Source organism: Strigops habroptila, chromosome 10 (assembly GCF_004027225.2).
Source record: "Strigops habroptila isolate Jane chromosome 10, bStrHab1.2.pri, whole genome shotgun sequence".
Classification (NCBI taxonomy): domain Eukaryota; kingdom Metazoa; phylum Chordata; class Aves; order Psittaciformes; family Psittacidae; genus Strigops; species Strigops habroptila.
In genome coordinates this window covers 27,615,517-27,636,357 of record NC_046359.1, presented here as the reverse complement: position 1 = coordinate 27,636,357, position 20,841 = coordinate 27,615,517, and the positions used below count along the sequence as shown (strand labels likewise).

At 41.8% G+C, this 20,841-nt stretch overlaps 1 protein-coding gene across 1 annotated transcript in view; it reads right to left on the bottom strand.

Moving 5' to 3' along the window:
* Nucleotides 1–20,841, bottom strand: part of PLB1 (phospholipase B1) — an 88,074-nt gene that overhangs the window by 8,683 nt on the left and 58,550 nt on the right. Inside the window, 16 exon segments of the mRNA XM_030499956.1 lie at nucleotides 502–596; nucleotides 1,120–1,185; nucleotides 2,285–2,365; nucleotides 4,193–4,244; nucleotides 5,622–5,721; nucleotides 6,943–6,986; nucleotides 7,792–7,850; nucleotides 10,303–10,361; nucleotides 11,324–11,384; nucleotides 13,395–13,472; nucleotides 15,271–15,342; nucleotides 16,434–16,529; nucleotides 18,094–18,198; nucleotides 18,646–18,727; nucleotides 19,612–19,712; nucleotides 20,134–20,199. Of these exon segments, the coding sequence (XP_030355816.1) occupies nucleotides 502–596; nucleotides 1,120–1,185; nucleotides 2,285–2,365; nucleotides 4,193–4,244; nucleotides 5,622–5,721; nucleotides 6,943–6,986; nucleotides 7,792–7,850; nucleotides 10,303–10,361; nucleotides 11,324–11,384; nucleotides 13,395–13,472; nucleotides 15,271–15,342; nucleotides 16,434–16,529; nucleotides 18,094–18,198; nucleotides 18,646–18,727; nucleotides 19,612–19,712; nucleotides 20,134–20,199 (1,217 nt within the window).

Genomic DNA, 20,841 nt, shown 5'->3' with positions numbered 1-20,841 from the left:
GCTGACTCCTGTAAAGTCTCTGCTCTTTCTAAAACAAGCCCTCCAACCTTCTTTGAGTTAGGATTTTTGTCTCCTCTATTAGATGTGAAAAGCAGTTCCTGATTGTGCACTCTGCTGTATGCAGCCTAGCCTGCACCAAAGGTAATGCAGCACTGAATACAGGCAGAGGCATCAGGGATGTCAGCCTGTGCTGCTGACCAGTGAATGGCCGAACAAAAAAGGCTTTGAAGTTCAGCAATACACCACTTATATGGTGACTTGTACTGTGACATGCTGCCTTAGAGCTGGGAAGAAAAGTGATAACTCTGCTATCTACAGGCGCATGCCTTTTAGCTGAAGTATTGGAAGAAGTAATAGGAAGTTGATGGGAACTAGTGTATCACGTAAAGGCTGCAATGGAAGTAGTGTGGAAAGCTCGGTGAGGATGCCTGCTGTAGAAGCAATTTAAATCGATCCAAGAAAATAGTCCTTTAAAGGCAAAGACCTGTTTTGCTCACTTACTTTGCTATCAAAGCACATGTTGAAGAGCTTGCTGCGATCTGACGCAGTCCAGAAATCTCTAGTATCTCCACCATGTTGACAAAGACTCTTGGCAGCTGCAGGGATTATAAGAACCAGACATACCAAATCACAGAACTTGATACCACTACAAAGTGAGGAAGAAGTGCCATCCATAGGTCAGGGAGTCAGAGCAAAATGCACTGGCTGCAACCAATGGCATGTGCGAGGATGGTATATAGGGGGAGGGAAACATATGGTGGATGTCAGCCAAAAACATCCCAGCAGCTTGTACAAACTAGCTGAAATGTTGCTGCAGCCCTTGGGGCATTTCCATTTTCCCTAGGGTAAATGAAACCTCGGTTTAGCTATCAGAACTGGCAGTAAGGTCGTGTTATGTTTGGTCCACAGCAAAAATACTGCGAAACACAGTTTTCCTGAAACTGCAGCCCACTTTCTCAGGGCATTTTCTAACAAAGTTTTTGAAATGCAGCTCTGAGTCTGACTCCAGCTATTTGGAGTATGACCTTGTATGAAACATAATCACTGACAGTCTATCAGAGGTGAGAACATCAGTGTGCTTGCCAGGAACATAGCTTGCTAGGTTCCTTAAAAGCTTACCTCCTCATAGAAAATATCCAGAGTGTCCTGAAGGTGCTTTACATACTTTTGCACTGAATAAGTTTCCTGCGTAATTAAAATAAACACATAAATAAATAAGGATCAGTCTTCTTTGAGGAACTATGAAGTTTAACTGTTTTGCCTGAACAAAGGAGCCCACAGATTCTGTAGTTGCAACACAGCCCATGAGAAGATACACTGATGCAATGCTCGTGTTTGCCTTTGTTGGCAGATATATTTTCAGGTCAAGAAGTTTATTGCCACATCTACACAGGTTATATAGTATTTGTGTTTCTATGTCACTAATATAGTCCCTTAATCTCTGTAGAAAATCCCAAGGTATATAATAGTTCTTGGCATAGTCTTTGCCCGATGAATGTCTACATAAATCACATTTTTGGATTTCATATTGTTTTTTATGGGATCCAGACCAGACTAGTCTGCCTTATGAACAGAGCGATACCTTTTTATTTTTCTGCCAATCTGGGGAAATCGCAATGGAGGCCCCACAAAACCCACAGGCAAAACGACTTTGTGACTGTAGTTATAGAGGTGGAGCTGTGGGGGCAAAGGTTCCAGGCAGCAGCCTCTAAAAAACAACAAAAAAGAGCAAAACTGAGAGAACAGCCTCAGTCATTTCAACGTGCTGTGGTCCAGACCCCCAGTCTGCATCACAGGGACCTTTTCAGAGGGGAGGATCACTGACAGCTAGATAAAAGACATCTTCTTCAATATAAACTGATGTTATTTCTTCTGGTGTCATTCTGAAACAAGAATCAGGCATCCCCAGTGACTACTGCATGGAGACGCTTTCCAGAATAAAACTTTGCTTGTGTCCCCATAACAACATGCCTAAGACACCACGCTGCCTTGATTGCTTTGTCCAGTTAAGCTGGGAGAGCTCTTCAGTTTGTCTTTGGTGTTTTCTTCAGTGTGGGGCAGGCTGCTGGGTTTTAAATAATGCATGACTCCAGAGCTGCAGTGCTCCAGTATTAAAAGCTGTGCACTTGTTTCTGATACAACACAGATTAAAGGAACAGGACTTCTAAGTGCTTTTTAAACAAAGAGGAACTTTGGCTCACTGAGAGAGAGAGAAAGGTTGTATTTCCAGGGTTGGTCACTTGCCAAGTGCCTGGATGAGCATGCCTAATTCAGAGACACAAACCTTGTCCAAGCAGTACTGGCATAAGTCGTTGCCTCCAACAAGAATGGTGATCAGCTTCCAGTCTTCTTCGAAGTTAATTTTCTAGTGGCACATAAAATAAACAGATTGCAGCATCCGTTGCTTAGGCGTGCAGAGGTCACATTCACAAATGGCTGCAGACAGCATGGCAGCACAAAGAAAGGAGATGCTGAGTTCAGCTAGCAAAAGAAAAGCATCTGTCCAGAGGGAAAATGTGAACTGTTTGCTAGTCCAGCTGCAATTCACCTTAGCTTTTGTAAGGAAATTCCCTTCAGCAGATGAGATCTGTCCGGGTAGCCAAGCATGGAAATGTGTCTGTGGCAGCAAGCATCCCTAAATGAAAGCTTCAGGACAGGGATGGACAGGGGAGATTTGCTGGCAGTGGCTGAACACTGCAGGCAGTGTGGGGATGGAGCACTGTGGGAGTGGATGCTGGAGTGACTCATGGAGCTGTGGAACCGGAGCTGCTGGGGATCCCTGCCAGCTGGGCAAGTATTACCCCATGGGCAGGAGGGGCGAGGGGTGCCCCAGGGAGCAGACAGCTGGATTAAAATAGAAGAGTCCAGGAGGCTGGTGACTTCACTGAGCTCATATAAGGGCAGCTGCAGCATCCACGTCACCGCAAGCTAACAATAGGCGCTGCTGAGAGCTGGATCTCATCAAAACATTTTGTAACATTCAGTACAAAGAAAGGAATCAAAGGCAACTATTTTTAGCGTAGTGCATTTACATAACAAACATCTGCGAAAGGATCCCACAAATAGAGGGAGGGCCTGGGAATCACCCACAGGTCTGAATTCTGCTCCTTAACCAGAACTTTGCTTGGAAAGCCTTTCATGAAGAGGCAAAGCATGGCAGGGACTTCCCCCTCTCCCCTTTTTTAAAGATTAATAAAAAGCAGTGAATAAAACAAAGCTCTAGAGCCACATACTATTTTATTGCACATGCCAGCTCCCTTCACTCTGCCAAACAATCGGTAACACAGAGTAACTGACAGTGGGGTGAGCATGCAGCATCCATCAAGAGTGCTGGCACAGAGAGACACATGCTTTGACAAATCCTGCTTATTCAGTACCTTCCTTTCCCATTCAGCCTGAGCCAAGGAGCAGCAGGCACTCCCATTCCCTCACAGGGTACTCTCCCTGAACCAACAGCTCACACCCAGACTGCCATCTGCTCAAATTCAGCCAACACCTGGAACAGGGCATCCTTAGTTTTCTCCCAGATATCCTTCCCCCACCCAAAACTGCAGCAGCAGCCACTGAACTAAAAGTGAATCATCCTTTTAGTGCCCTTCATAGCCGTCAGTGGAGCTGGCACAGCAGTCAGGCCCTCAATGCTACATCCCCTCCCTACTAATTGTGGTGTGATAGGGATTCACCCAACCCTGAGGTTTCTGGCCACTGATCAATCACTTGCCTGTTCAGAGCCAGAGGGCCTAGTCTCCTGGGAAGACTTCAGTTGTCCCCCTTGCCAATATTGCCATTTCCCAGACCCAAGAGTGGATAGTGTAATAATTCATGTTGGTCACTAGGTGCCTGCTCCAGCAATTTTACGCTCAGCCTTTACAACCTCCGCTTTGAATGGTGCTGCTCAACTAAAGCAGTCCTGTGATCCTCCCATAACCTTCAGATTTCTCCTTTCCTCACTACCACGCTGGCTGCACTGCATCCTACATTATTCTCTGCCTGTGTGTTTGCACCTACCTGCATGGATTTCTATAGGCAAATTATCATCTCCTAAAGGACAATCCCTGGCACATTCATCTTGGAAAGCATACCAGAGACAACAATACTGACTTTTCTTCCATCACTACTCAAGCATCCCATCAATTAAAGTCATCTCCCAGAGACCATGGGAGCACTGAGGGGTGGTCCAAGTTCCACTCACCGAGCTGCTTCTCATTAGCTCCACCAATGCATGTGCTTGGGCTGACATATTGCTAAAGAGAGAGGACAGAAGCATTTTAGATGTGTGTTTTAAAAATACATCATCTTCCTGACCTCCCACTCCTCATTTCAGGGCATCTTAGGATAAGCAGAAATCAGTACAAGGAAAGCAATGCCTCAAAAGGATGAGCAAACATAGGACAGAGATCAGCAGCAGTTGCACAAGTGAATAATCTGATCTGAAAGGGCTTCAGCTAGGATGACTGCCAAGTGGCAGGCAACTGGTATGAATTCTTCCCATCTCAGAGTTGGCTTAAGAGCATTTTGTTTGGAGAAAACCACTAATGCCCAGATGCACATTTATTTGCATAACTCTCTTTGAAATCTAGTGGAGGAGTTTGATGCTTACACAGAAGCTGGGCACCTAACCAGCCTTCCTGATCTGGCCTTCAATTCCTACAGCTTGTCTTATGGCTGGAAGATATTGCTTACGCTGTGGAACTGCCAGTCCCAGTCCAGCTCTACACAGATGCACTGTCCATGGGCTGAAGCACAAACCATGCTGAGACACCAGCTGGAGACCTGAGCTCCTGGTGCACTAGAAGAAGACTGTGCTCGAGCTAATAAGCCTTGCCTCCCTCCAGCATCCCCACAAATGCAGTGACATTATTTGGACTCCCAGAACCATATTGACTCCCCTAAGTCTTTGCTCAGGGCTCCCATGAGGTATTGAGTAGCTACACAGGCTATCCTTTAACTCTTCTGCAACGAATTTACTGACTGTTAAAGGTGTCACAGAAAGTCTTGGAAACAAATTCCATGAGTATCCATAAAGCAGACACAGTGCACATAGTACAAGCCCTTACACATTTTGGTTCTTAACAGACTAGTGGAGTTTTTCTTTGAGAGGAGAAAGGAATTAATTTCCAGATGCTCATTCTGTTCTTTTTCTTTGCACTACAAACATGGATAGTTTTTAATGCCATTAGGGTAGCAGTGGGCTTCTATTTGTTAGCTTGAGGCACATTTCCCAGAAATCAAGGAATAAATGAGAGATGCTCATGATTTTTTTCTCATTACAGATATGGCCTGACAGTGAGCCAGCGACCTGTACTGAAGGCTGGGCAGAAAAAGGTACTGGTAGAATTAGAAGTATAACTAAGGCATCAGCTCAGAAATTCTGGGCAGAAGTCAAATAAAGAAAGGAAGTTGCCTCTTGATCCCTAATTCAGAGATAAAAATAAACCCCTCAAATACTGAATTTTATAAAATAATTTAAAAAACCCAGTGAAAAGCATCAGATCACAGAAACATGCTCAGTACAAATAGGTAATCAGTAGTAACCCAACCTTAACCCGCACTTCAGAGATAATCTGCATGTCCACCAGTTCTCAGCCCTTTGCCCTCTCTCAGTTGTGACTTGTGCTTACCGCGCTGTGGCACCTCTCTCCGCAATGTTGAATCCAGCTGTTTCCATGGAGCTGCCAGTGGAGAAGCCAAAGAGGTTCGGGTTGAATTTTTTCAAGATATCTTAAAAAGAAAAACCACAATGTTCACCCATGTACAGTACAACTGGCAGCATTGCCTCCCACAGAAGTGCAAGCCAATCGAGTGGTGGGAATATGGACCTAGGTTTTCCCCTTGTTCGCTATGACCTTACAGAGCTGCTTTGGAGACTCTGCTGTCCAAACTTCACATCGCAACTATTTCTCTCCATGGCCTTGAGGAGTCAGGGCCTGGCAGCCCAGGAGATGCATATCCCACGCAATTCACTGATCTTGAATTTGAGTGTCAGTAATCGTGGTTACTTTCTTTCATGTACGAGGAGCAGATGCTCTGAATACGGCCCTTCAACTCCCACTCCTCCAGCTACCCATCAAGATAATTCTATTTATTGCAGAGAAGTAAATTTTATTCACATTTCTAGATTTCGCCAAAACCCTCAGCAGGGAAGCATGATGTTATTGTTACTGTGTCTGTTGTGCTGTCTGAAACCTCTTCAGAGCGTTTCATTTATACTGTATAAATGAAATGTGCCTTCTATTTTCCTTTAAGCGCAGCAATGTGAGTGGTACAAGACAAAGCATATCAGATTTTATTACCAACGATGTCAGGTATTGTCAAACTGCTCCACAGTGTGGATCACATAAAAATAGATGAACCATTGTGAACTGAGTCTCTTCCAGTTTACGGTCACACTGACCACTTAATGGTTTCTATGGCAACTACAAGGACCAATTACACAGAACACTAGGACAAGAAATTTGTAGGATTTTTAGATTTCTTTCAGTGCAATGCAGCAACTTGAAATCGTCAGGAGGAACCACAGCCTTGTCGACAACCGCAGCTAGATGGACCACTAGTTGTTTCATAACCCTTCATTTGCCCACAGCCATTGCAGTCAGTCACTGAAAAGCAGAAAATGAAACAAGGGAGGAGCAGGACTGCCATGAACTTCGGTCACCTTCAGCACATTTACTCCTAATCATTTCAGTCAAAAGGATGATACAATCACATGGCGATCCTGTGATGTGGAGGGGCTGAATCTACAGCTACTTTACAGCTAGTCAGGTCAGCCTGGGTTTCAGATGTGACTCACAAGAACTGCTCAAACCCACGATAGATGGGCATTTCCCACTGTTTGTAAGGAAAGCATGACCATTTCCAGATGTTTCCTAGCATCCACTTAGACTACTTTCAGAGTAATACTTGCCTTTTGCTTTTCTCACATTGATTTTCCAGGATACTCACTAGGTAAAGTAGTCTGGTTCTCCAGGATCCCATCACCTCCAATGCTACAAAAGGAAAGAACGGAATCACCAAGTAGGATTAATCCTGCAATCATCTGTTTTATTGTCACCATATGTTGCTCTAGCAGCCCAGGAAGGGAAAAAAAGACTAACTTCAAAGAGGACTAAGGAGATAAACCACAAGAATTCAGGGAAAGCACTGAAAGGAAATTTCACATTAAATCAAGCAGAGGATCAGCTAAGATAGAAACCTCCAGACTGGGAATAGAGCAAACTGAGAGAACGGATTTTTCATATGGATATGCTGGGATGCCCATCATAGAAGGGCATATTCCCTCACCAAAGGTGATCCATGTGACCTTGCTGAAACTAAATTTGTGTGCAATTATGCATAGAAGAGAGACTGCATTAAACACTCACTAATCATCTATCTGCGGCTCCTGCAGTGTTGGTTATGCGAAGGACCTCTGCTTCCACCACCCAAAACTTGCCTGTGTGCAGACCCAATACATTCTTATACCACTCCTGGCAGCCCCTCCTGAAGATATCTAATAATCCAGTACTGTCAGACGCACTACTGGACCATGCTTGCAGCAATCAGGTCTGGTTAAAAAAGCAACAAAATCCCTACAGAAAACAAAAACAAACAAAAAAACCCCAAACCACCCCACAAGAATCACTTCCTTTCTCTTCTAGTCCTGACTCTTCCAGTTGTTACCAAGCAATACTTGCTGTCAGCATCCTACCCCTGCATTTACATGCTTAAGTATGTACCTACCCAGCCATGTAACCCACGCTTTTAACTGTGTCTGTGAGCAAAAAAGAAAAACGGAAGATTGAGCATTTTCACCTCCAGGAAAGTCCCCTCCAGTCTGTTTGTAGGTCAGATGCTTTGGCTCCTTGTGCAGTCTGGAAAGGATAGAAAGAAAAATTTATAAAATACTAGGAGAAAAAAATGCTACAAGATTAGGTAAGACAGAAATCGTGGCTTGAAAGTGCTGAAGCATTTTGGTAACTTTACTCTGCATCTAGCCAAGCTTTTGCAATATCTCAGTTTTAGCATAAATGATCCATTTCCTTGTTCAGCACCACACACTGGTCTCTGCGCAGCCCTGCATGTTCTGTGCTTCAAATTCAAGGGCTTCTCATTTATAAAAGCAGCTCATCAAGATAGCAGACCATGGAACATCCAGACAGAATGCATCAGACTGTAAGGTCAAGGACACAAGCTTTAGAACTACTACTCTAATATTGTTTTAGTGACCCAATGGGACCCAGATTAAAACGAACAGCTTGTATTTGTTTGGATTTTTCTGATGGAAGATGCTTCATCCTGGCACTTCCTGAAGAAAGCTGATTTTGAGAGAGTTAATAATCCAGGGGAAAAAAACCCCAAACACTGATTAAAATTTCCCAGCCAGTTTCAGCTGTAAATAAATCAGCAGAGGAGCTGGTTTTTAATCTGCCAAGAAAACAAATCTTTAGTGCAAAATCCACTTTTCCTCTGCCGGACCCAGTCTGCCAGTCCAACACACATACTTGAGGTGTAGGCAGGACTTTTTTTTGCCAATATAGATAAGGATGTTGGCATATCTATTGCTTTCACTGTGCATTGGTGCTAGGAAGTCAGACAAATGCATTCCAGCCAGTGATATGACTAAATTCCTGAATGTTTCATTAATCTCCAACTGCATCTGGACTGAGAACAGCCTCCCTGCAGTGTGAACTTTAATATCTTTTGAAAACAAATAAGACATCAGAACAAAGCTTGTAAGGAATTTGAGTAGCTGACAGGACTAGGACAGACCTCTAGCAAAGTCAACACCCTGACTCACATTCAGGGCAGCAATGGCTTCTGCAGCTTTAAAGTTTCTTAGTGGTTTTACTTAATTTTGTATTCTTCAAAAAGCCATGGTATCAATTCAGCCATAAACAGAGTGCATTCTGGGCTCTTGTGGGAAATACCAGGAGGAAGATCAATGCCTTAGTGGGCCAAGACAGATCTTTGCTGGGGCAGTCCTTCTGTGCCAGGGATGGCTAGGCAGCACAAAGTGCATTGCTGCTGGCTGTACTGCACTTTGTGCATGGGGAATGTGTACAAACATGGGGGAAGTAGTCTGCCGTGTTTTCTCCCCTGCTCCTACCAGCGATAAATTCCTTATTAAAAAGCCTGATCACACCTTGCTCTGGCAAGAGCAACTAATAGGAACTGGATGAATAACAGTAGCATGAAAAACTGCCTTGCTCAGCTCTTGAGACGGGAAGCTCGAGCATTAGTCTGGCCCTTTTGAGTAGGGGTTTCTGAGGCATTTCATGTACTAAGAGAATTAAAATGTAAAAAAGAAGAGATGCATGCTAGTGCACATCTATAGCACTAGATGTGGGGGAGGAAATCAAGCCATTAATTTTGAGAGTCATGGCAATGGGTAGGAGGGAGGCTTGCAGGGTCATTACTAAGGTCTTCTAAGAAAAGCTCAAAGCTCAGCAGTGGGGAGGAAAGCCAGGATTACATCAGGTCAAGCAAAATCAGTTTCAGAGCTAGTGAGGAGATGAAAACATGCACACCTGCCTGCAGATAAGCCTAATCATTTAAGGGCTTCAGTCCCTTCAGCTCCCTCTGAAGTCTACAGGGGCTGAAGCTGCTAGAATGAGCACCGGTTTAGCTCAGGAGTTAAAATTCATGGGAACTGTTGAGACGAATGTTTGCTTTCATCCTATGCCAGAACAATTCTGTAGTGCTGTGTAATTCTGGAACTTTTTCTCAGAAAACTTTGATGCAGATCTGCAGTATTCCCTGCTGTTCTTTTCTGAGGCCTTTCTTTTCTGTGCCTACTCTTTTCAGTTTGCGTTTCTTGGTACACAAAATACATCAGAGTTTTAACGGAAAGATGCCTAAGCCAGGAAGCAACATCTGAAAGCAAAATTCTGAAATACAGATATATCAGAATAATCTCGAGAGAGCAGCACTTTGTTCTGCAATTATTTTCACTGGAATTTTCATAAAGATCTCTCATTTAGTGAAAAGTGTCAATTGCTTGCTCTTGGTTTGATGTCAGAAAAGACTATTCCTACAAAGCAGACATTTCCCTTTTCAAAAACACTTGAATAAACTGTGTGGAATAGAGAATGTGATCCTGTTTCTGTCCTAGCCTGAATTATTTACTACTGGATTACACAATTGCCAGTGTCACTCATATCCCTTCAGGTTATTTCTTTGCAAAGGGACACAGGTAGAGGAGTTCTGCCCTGCCAAGCCAAAGCAATTTGATTTCTATCTGATGAAGCCTGACAAGATCACATCTAGGTAGAAATCTGACAATTGCTCTTCTCATTCTAAACATGGGAATACAGCAGTACTCACAGTCAGAGAATCTCCCAGTGCTCCTATGACTTTGATGTCTGCAGGCTGTAGCTCATGTACTAAAAAGTAAAAGAAAAAAACCAGGATTATTGACAACTGAGACAAAATACAGTTTAACAGAATAAAGTTGCAAGTGTTTGCTTCCAATCCAATAGCATTTTTACAGACTTCTAGGGAAAACAAGCCTCAAATTCTGTGTCAGTTAGGCAAGAGGCATAACTTCTTGCCTTTGCTTTTAACAGTTAACTAACACAGAAATAAATGGAACTTAAAAGAGCTTAGGAAAAAAATGAAAACAGATCAGATATGTTTAGGGGGGCATACATTAAACCTCTTTTAATTGGCTTTCAGGTTTGGGTCATAGATCAATAGCTCCTCACCAGGTTGGTCAAACTTGTTGACCCACTAACCTACCTAGGCAATATTAATCTGCCATGTTGCTGTATATGATATATGTATATGATTGTGCTTGTTTTGGCCGGGATAGAGTTAATTGTGTTTGTACTAGCTGGTATGGGGCTATGTTGTGGATTTGTGCTGGAAACAGTGCTGATAATACAGGCATGTTTTTGTCATTGCTGAGCAGTGCTTACATGGAGTCAAGGCCTTTTCTGCGTCTCACACTACCCCACCAGTGAGGAGGCTGCGGTGCTTTGCTTGTGTGCGTGGCTTTTGCAACTGTCTTTAACTCAACCTGCAAATTTTGTCACTTTTACTCTTGTGATTTTCTCCCCATCCCACTGTGGGGAAGTGAGTGAGTGGCTGTGTGGTGCTTAGTTGATGGCTGAGTTGAACCATAACAATGATAAATGTGATGGCATTTATCCACAGAGAGCACATCTGCTGTGATGCAGAATTTACTGTGCATGTCAAGACAGACTTTCCTTCTTTGCTGCTAAATATATCAACTTTTATTATTTGCTTCCCATCCAGGATGGGCAATTTCAAGAACTTATTGTTTTTAAAAACAAAAGGTGGACTCTTTTCTATTTGTGATTTTAGCTTACAAGTTCTTTCTTACCTGATGTTGGGACACGACTGGATGGAGCCTGTTCGGAACACAGCAGGTCACTGCCCCAGTTCTGCAATGGCAAGTTACAGAATTAGTTCACCTCGATAATATGGAATTGTTATATGGTTTAGTTGTACAGCAAAGGGCAAAACCAAATTAAGACATAGATCCTAGTTTGGTACCTATATAGCTCAACAGTCCTTTCCTCCTCTTTGTGGAATATTGTCAAAACATTAATTACTTTTTGTGAAATTTTCTAGGCAAAGAATAAAATCTTTCCAAAGACAAAATATTTAATTGAGAAATATTGCTTATGACAAAGTTTCATAAGGAGAATTATTTTTTATCTTTCCTCTACAAGCTGGAGATTTTGTCCATGACCTAGAAAGTGGGGTTCTCCAGGTTTGAAGTCTTGTTCTGTCTCAAAAGATGTAAAAACAAACAAAACAAAAATCAACAAAAAAAATCCTCTACAAATCCATAGTATTAATGTATTACATTATATTTTTCCCATGTACCTTGCTAGAAAACTATTCTTTTCCTAAAACTTTCAAAAAGGGCTTGCTTTCACTTAATATAAAATGTGAAAAAAGTTCAAAGCTTCAAAAGTTTCAGTAAAGAGAGCTATCAGCCTCTGAATAATTGGACTTTGTCATGCCAGGGGGGTTGGGACTAGGTGATCTTTAAGGTCCCTTCCAACCCAAACCATTCTATTATTATATGATAAATTTGTAGGTGATATCAGAGCTATTATGTTTATTCCACCAGTTGAGGAAATTGAGTGAACCACACATTGCAGAACATCTTGACTCACAAGCAGAGATAGCTGATGAATGTGCCACCCACACTTTCTGGTAGTGAGCAACAATATTGTAATTGTTATAATGGGCAGTGCCTGCAAGAGCAAATACAGTTGCTACGCTGATGTAAAAGCCGGCCCTGCTTGGAGCAGGAGGTTGGACTAGCATTATCCTGAGGTCCCTTCCAACCCCAATTATTCTGCAATTGCACAATTCTACCATTCAGATAAAAAATATATGGAGCAGTGGTCTTCAGAAAGCATATTTAGTGTTAAAATCATCAAGACAAATTCGTCTGTTCTTGTAAAAAAAGATGGCTCTACTATCAGCCATCTAGCTAAAGGCTGGTTGCAGAGGGTAGAAAGGACAGCTGGAGTTATTTTCAGATCAAAGAGAGAACTGTTCCTTTACTCTCTCTGCTGTTTCTTTCCTTTGCCCTATCACTTTAAAAGCTATTGCTGTTCAGATTCAGTGGAAGTGCAAGATTACCCATTAAAAGTATAACTCTAGCTCTACAGATAAAAATCCTGTTTCAATTTTGCAAACTATGCTTGCTGAAACAAAACCAGCTGTTGCTCTCTGTAACCCTCAAGGCACATAAAGATTTTCATAATTTGGCTAGGCAGGAGGACCCCCAGTATGCTGAAGTAGCCCAGCCCATTTTGACTGTCAACTCCAACCACACTTAGTCTGCATGCCTGCAGCCACTTGTCAAGAGCCATTAACTGCCCCATTTCTTCACACACTGCACAAAGTTTGTTTCAGCAGTTTCTTCAATCTACCTTGTGGTAGTTGCTCAGTCATTGTGGAAAATGAATCTCTTTGAAAATTAATTCCTATCACCTTTGTATCTAACCACATATCCAATATGTAAAGGTGACTGCCCTCTACAGGTTAAGCTTACCTTAGTGCATGGAAGTACAGTGGCTCAGGAAGAGAATATGTAAACCTTCCTCAGATCATCTGGGGGCTCAGGGTTCTATATTATCATCTACTTATTGTGAGGAACTTGCTATCTGAATTAATGATGCATCCCAGGTAACTTACTGTTGAGCACAGCTTTGATACAATTGCACCAATTAATACAATTCTTTTTGTTTGGCTTTTAGGAAGAGTTTAACATTCATTTACACAGGAAAAAATGCAATGCAAGATTGACTTCTCTTTCTAAAAACTGGTAATAGTTTATCTCATCTATACATTTAGGCTGATGTGTGAACAGTCACCAGATACAGCTTTGCATACTTCACAGAAAACGCAGGAAAAGATGCAACAATTACCTCTATTGGCTCATCAGTGGGCTCCACAGGTAAATATGTGTAGTTGTTATTCTTGTATGTTGCCAGGAATGGTTTGTCCTGGAGAAAGAGGAATACAGAAGAGAAATTAGGCAATAAACACATGGCACAGACCACAGCAAGTAATAGCAGACATCACTAAGAAAGTAATTGCCTAAGCTGCAAAATGGAGATCTGGATTTTGAAACCATGTTCCTTCCTTAAAATTCAGAAGTAAGATCTGTGTTTAGCACCTTATGGCAAAAATGACATATACCAGATCCTGACTGCAGTTTAACATTTTTCCTCTCCTAATCTTCCACAAATTATTTAGAGTTTATAAGATTATCCTTTCAAAAGATGCTGATGTAAAGTCAGAGAAACCTGGGCAGATCTTCCCATGACAGCAGAGGGAAGATGAAAGATTGATTACTGAAAGGATCGCTTTTCCTTCTGAGAGAGGCTGTATAAATTGCATGGTTATTTTTGTTCCCTACTAATGCAACACACACTCAGGAAGACATGCACATTTTATGGGCTAAAAAATTTCACTGGGATATCTCAATTAAGAGCCATTCCAGTAGCTGCATGAGGTGGTCTCAGAAAGCTCTAACACCAGAAGGCATATTTGATTAGAAGATCCACTGTTCTTTTACTTGCAGGGTTTTATCCTACTTTAAGTTTCCTCAATACAAATTATTTTCCTTGGTTTGTTGGACCTTTACAATCTGTCACACCTGACATTTTCATGGACATGACTTCTTGAAGTAGATAAAATTTTAAAACTGTAGTGAGAAACTATGGGAACAGTAAATGGAATTTGTGGGCGTTGGAATCTGAAACAATTTACTACTCCTTTCAGTAACACTGATGGTGAAATCCCCTGGAAACAGCCTATTTATTCCTTTGTAGCACTGTTTCATAGTCTTTACCTCAGAGCTTTCTGTGCAAGGAAAGCTACTGGCACTTCTATCAATGACTTTCTCAAAGCATTGTGGGCTTCATTTCTGAAAACAATGGCCATATATTCTTTGCCAGGGCTATTAAACTTTTCTATGTCTACTTCTGAATAGGAGTAGATAAAGGGAAAGAAGTAGAAAATGAACATTATTTGGCACTGAAGAAGTTTCTAAGTTAATTTAAACTGCCTGGAACAAATATTGGGTAAAATAAAGTAGTATCAATTTAAGTGAATCTGAGGACTTTTGAAACATGCCAATTAATAACTCAGCAGATCTTCCTTTTCTGACAGGATGGATATGACGTGGACAAAATCCTCCTGTATGACTTGAATGACTGTCTCCAGACCTGAGATAACAACTCAGTTCTCTGATCTGTTCAGTCCTTTGGCCTCCTTGTTGAAGCTGCTGAAGAGAGGGAGCCAAGTATTGCTGACTGCAGTGGTCATTTCCACGTGCTGATACCTAGCAACTGTACTGCAAGTTCAGCAGCTTGTTTTATAACTGCAGAAGCAGCTTCCGAAGAGTCTGAAGTATCCCTATTATGGATCAGGCCAGGGAAACCAACCTGCCACTAGTTCAAGAGATAACAGATGCTGGGGTTGATTCTGATGGGAAAGTTAATGCAACATATTCTGTTATTTGCTGTTTGAGCTGCCTCTCTACTTCACAGTAAAACAGAACCTCTGCTACAACTAAACCCACACCAATCAGCATATTGTCAGTTAGTGTTCATGGCACACTAAAAGGCCAAGGGACACCAGAGCAGGTATATGAGAGCACCTGCTCACTCAGAGGTAAGCAGAGGACAAAAGTTTCCAGTAACCTTGTTCCAGACATACCAAACCCCTGCTCTCTGCAGCAAGCACAAGCACATACAGCCTCCTGATGCCCGGCTTCCATAACGTGGGTATATTTACCTGAGTTGGACAGTCAAGGACAATGTCAGCCGTGAAATCAAATGAGTCAGCTTTCTGGTCTACAGGCTGTAACTAGAAAGGAAGACAAAAAAAAAAACCCCATTTTGTAACCATGTCGGCTCATCTTACATTTGTATAACAATACTAATTTAAAAGAACCTAAATATAGCTTTCAAATTTATATAAAACTGCCTGTATTTACAGACCTTGATTTACCCAAGGCTGAAATGCATCTGCTTCTCAGAAAGAACATGGCAACTGCATAACAACAGAGCAACTCTAGAAAGAAGCTTAAAATGGGAAGTGGAAAGCTACACTGGATCAGTTTAAACTGCTGGAGGATTTTGGCAGGCACATGAAGTACCTTGGAATTTCGCCAGGAGGCAAGGTCATAAACTCTTTGCTCTTGCATAAAAGACAAGATGCTAAGAGTCCCTCAATTTTTACCACTAAGCTGCATGATGGCATCTCCAACAAGAGGCTGTTTATACCTAGAAGATTGAACCAAATTTAATTAGAAGTACTGCTTGATGATCGCAAGCAATCATGTCAGCTGTTAAGACATTACCCTGAAGTATATAGAAGTTACCATCCAGGATCCAAGATGACTCCAACTGCATGTGTACTCCTACTGCACTGCAATGCTAAGTAAAATGGGTTTGCTTAAACAATCTTTAACGACTCATTTTCATTGAGTTTTGCTCACTTCCAAAGGTAGTAAAACTAAACTGAATTAAAGCCACTTTAATTCCTAATGAGACATTCACAACACATGGATTTAAAAGAAACTTCAAAGTAATCCATTTTAAATTGACATATGCAGTTACAATTCTTTATTTGGTGGTTTCCCATAGAAACATCATCCTTATTGAATGCTACCCTGCCTTTCATGACAATGGGAGAAGTAGACTTGAAGTCGCTCAGCTGTAATGAATGACTGTGATCATGCACCTACAACACCCTTCTCCTCCCCACACACTTTCAGAAACAAGAGATTCTAGGCTGAGAGCAGCACCAAATGTGGAGGGTATGTGTCTAGTTAAGTAACAAAAGCAAGGTCCAGCACTATCCAGGCTTTCATTGCAATGTTTATTACAGAGATTATTTTAATGGTAGTCAGGTCTAGGTAAAGATCACATTATACGCAGATCCTGCCACCTTACCAGTGCATTCCAGAGAGCCTTGGCAAGCTGGGAATGGCCTTTCTGGCTTGGATGGAAGCAGTCAGGTGAGAAGTAGGAGATATCTGGATGCCCATCCTACAAATGAAAGCATAAAGGACATCTGAGTGGAGAAGAATCCACACAGCTCCAACGTGGGGTAGCTGAGGCCGAATCAGAGCCAGTAATAAGAGGTTTATGCTACTTTTTCCTGCTGATCCAATACGGAATGTCTCATAATTACACGCTGATATAGTGTGCTTCAGCAGGTCCATGAGCTGCCAGAAACACTTAACTAGAGATGCTTATGTGCCTCCAAGAGCAGATCCACCCAGAAAGAGCAAAACCACCATTTTCAATTTCATGTTTAGCCTCCTTTCTGAGCAAAGATATACCTTAATATAGATACTGGAGCATGTGAAGGAAATGGAGTTTGGACATTAAAGTTTCTTGGCTTTTGTGTGAATACTGAGATGAGAAGGAGTTTAGGTCACAGATGACTGAAACAAGATTTCGTTTGGTCAGAGTCGTCCTTCCTCAAAACTTGAGCAGGTTTTGATTCAGTGTGTTTGGCCTAGCTTGTTAGAGGATTACTACCAAAATTTGCATCTGTATCTTTTGCCATGTTTAGAGGTAGAGTTTTCAGTTCAGGAACATCTGAATGTTGTGAGAGATAAGAAGGAAAAACCAGCATCCTGAACTTCATTAAAATCTGAACTAATGTCTGCGAGGCTATAAAAAAGTTCAGAAATATTTTGCTGCTTCTGTTTTCTTTTCTGTGTTCCCTACCTCGGCACCAAAACCCATCAGGATGACTTTTCACAGGAACCAGCTTCAAAAAAAACAAACAAACCCAACCCAAAAAACCAAAAAACCCCTCTCTGTTTTTCCAGTGAAGGTTTCAGCCAGTTTTCCAAATTTGCCTGTAGCAGCATCTGAACTTTTCAAACCTGTCCCTTGCTATTGCCAGCATTTCTGGGACCAGTTTGGTTCAATTATCACAGAGCAATCCCAGCTCAGTATTTTGCCCCATCTACTCTTGGCTGCAGGTGAGATGAAGAAGTGCAGATGCATGTGAAAATTCGCAAGTGGAGTTTCAGGTTCAGAGAAGGTTTGGGTCATTTTCTTCATTTATAGTTTACTGAGACTTATGACTCAAGGAATTGAAATATAATTGCCAGTAACAGGAAAAGGGGCTCACTATATAAAACTACTACTTCCACCAGATCATATGTAAACTTCTTTTTCTGTCAGACATGGAAGAATAAGTTATGAGTCATGAAGAGGAGATGATGCTGTAGCCTCCAGTGAGCAATGCAGCTATGTTGCTTTAAGAACTGTAACTTTGTACCTCTGGCTTTTATTAATCATGTTGTATGTTCAGAAAGAAAAATATTTCTGTACCCTTGAGAACATACACAAACAAACCTCTTCACTCAGGTTTTGATTCCTTTTCCAAAACAGTAATTCATATTATGCAAACTGCATAATATGTAAAACAAAGAACTGCCAAGTATATGAAGATATCTGATGTACTATAGCAAAAAGCAACCAGTTTTAATAAGAAAAGTACAGAACAAGATGAAACTATTTTGTATACAGACTCTATAGGTCAGATATGCACACAAAATCCTTTGCATGTGGAAGTCTCTTTAGGCTATACCTGACCAAGAGGAATCTTGGGATTGTGGAGGAAAGGCTGGCTGACCACTGTGAAATTTTCATGAGTGTCATATCTGCCAGACTCCAGTAGTCTTCGAATGCCAAGCTACAAGAAACAAAACACCACCAATAATCCATCAACATCTCTGCATCATAACTGTAGGTTTGGTTTGGTTTATTGCATTTGAGGGTTTTTTTGAGAGGCCAAAAATTAAAAGGAGGTTTTACTTGTTAACTGAAATAGCCACAGACATTGGCAAATGTGGCTTGCAAAGTGGCTGAGAAGGCTGGAGCATAGTACTGCAACAATACTGTTGGGAACAGGATTTTGGTAACTAAACTCTCACCTATCCATCTGTACTAGGAAACAGAGTTATTCTGAAGAGCTTTGCTGCTGGTTTTGGTCATATGGTGTTTTGGGTAGCATCAAATTAACTCCTCCTTAGCTCATAGGGCCCATGTGGGTAAAATACTGCTATAATGTGTTGCTTGGTAATCAAGAGCTCATCTCAACTGGAAATAAAGTAACTGCACCAACTCCTGATAAACATACCTGGTAATCTCTGGTGGCTTCCTTCACCATTGCTAAATTTTGTGAGTTTTCTTCTCCTGTGAGAACACAACTACACAGATAACTGTGGGAGAGGTTAGAGGAGAAAACAGGAATAGAGAGAATTAGGGTTCTGAGAATGCAGAAGTCACCCTTTGCCACCCAACATCCTCATGACATGGGAGTAATAAGGAAACATGTACAGTCGTGTTTCTGTGAAAATGGCTTATCGTCCTTGCTGTTGTTCATCATTTCAACCCTTAGTCTTATTTTCTGCCTCACATGAATAATACTACTCTAAATCAGTTTGGTTTCACTCCCAGGTATATTGAAGTAAAGTACACTTTACTGTGTAGTTTACTGTGATAGTTTGCCCCATTCATTACACCTTGGCATCCAAAGGTCCTGCAGCCTGAAGGAGGCACATGCCAGTCCCTCTGAAACTAGAAAATAGATCTTTGAAATTTACTGGCTGCATTAGCTCTGAGCTGATACCTTTCCAATCCACAATTCCTTTTGCATTGCCAAGACACAGAATTCGTCCGTGTCTGGAGGGTCAGCAATGAATGCAAATTACCCATTGCAATAAGGCCTCTAAAACAGGAGAAACCTGTCTACTCTGCAAATACTTCACATTCTGTCAAAAGGCCTGAAAATCCAAATGCTTGTGGACTTCAACCGCACCTTGAGGAACCCTGTATCAGTAACTTTAACCCAAGCTCAGGAAGGTGTATTTTATGTACCATAGGAAATCTTGCAGCTCCAGACATGGACAAAATACATGGATTCTCTGACAGTACTTAAGTCTAAGCCAAGAGAAGGCAATGCCATCAGGCAGGGTGATGTCCGCGGCACTGTAGTGCTACCTTTGAACATCAGTTCGAATGAGGAGAGAAGCGTGGAATAAGAACATGCTTTGTCATCATGGACAGTAAGCTCAGGTACAAAAGGAAGTCAAACAAGCCTTACTCTGCCATGTAAGTGGGGCACTGAGCTTGAGTATCCACAAATAACTGTCTCAGAGGGTGGAGGTCCATCACTTCAACCAGACTCACTAAAGCTTTCGGAACCTGAAAGGTAAGTTAGACTTTAGCTTAGAAGCAACTGGTTATGCAGCCTACGCTGCATTTATTTTACCCTAAAGTTCAGTCATTTGATTCTCCTTCCCTTTCTCCATTTTCTTTTTTTTTCCCCCCTTCCTTTCTCCATTGTTATAAGGAAAAAAAAAAAAGCGCAACAATTCCCCCCTAAACTCAGCTTTTGATCCTGCTCCAACACCATGGCCCAGTGTTACTGTCTGCCATTTCAGACTGCATCTTGCTACTGTCAGATTAACAAAACAAAAGAAAATGCTTTTGTAGAAGTCGATGGAATATGCTTGGTACCAAAATGGGAAATAACACAACAAAGTCAGACAAAGAGAAGGGCTAGCACCAGTTAGTCGTGTAACCGGTACAAGCTAGAATGCAAGGACAATTTCACAGCACTTGCCTGCTCATGCAGAATATCAAGAGTTTCTTGAATCCTCCTGGTGAAATTCACAGCTGAGTAGTGATCCTGAGAGAAACAGAAGAGATTGCTGCTAAGTGGAGACACAAGGCATTTGGGTTGGGAGGCTGGAGAATCACCTTAATTCACTTTCTTTTCTGGCACACAAAGCTGTGGTCAGTAGACTGTTCTTGCTTCGTTCTAGAGACCAGGTATTTTAAGCATATCAATTAATCTAAAATGTAGATAGACTGGGTGAAATTTTGGATTTAAAATAAACCTTGTTGAGTAGCAGTATATTTAACCCAAGTCCACTGGGTCCTTCATGTAAAGATGCAGGAAGGAACCCAATCTGAATGTGTGCTAAACAGCATAAACCAAGCAGCCATAGGTGTGCTCACAGCCAGCTGATAAGCTCTCATAAAATGAGGTGAAATCATTGCTAATCAAGGTCATAGCTACAAATAAAGCTATAAAACTTGGCAGCAGCAGCAACGATGCCTAGTGAGGCTCCTGCAGAAGCAGCAAATTTCTCAAGCACAAGGGGGTACATGAGAATTGAAAATGCTCACAAGAATTTAGCATATTAAAGGCAAGAGAGTAAAAGCTGGCAGAGAAAGGTGGCCTCTCCTTGCCACCTGCCCACTCAACTCCCATGATCTCCTTATGGCAGCCCTAAAGGTTTCTCCACAATCCAGAGAAGCATAAAAT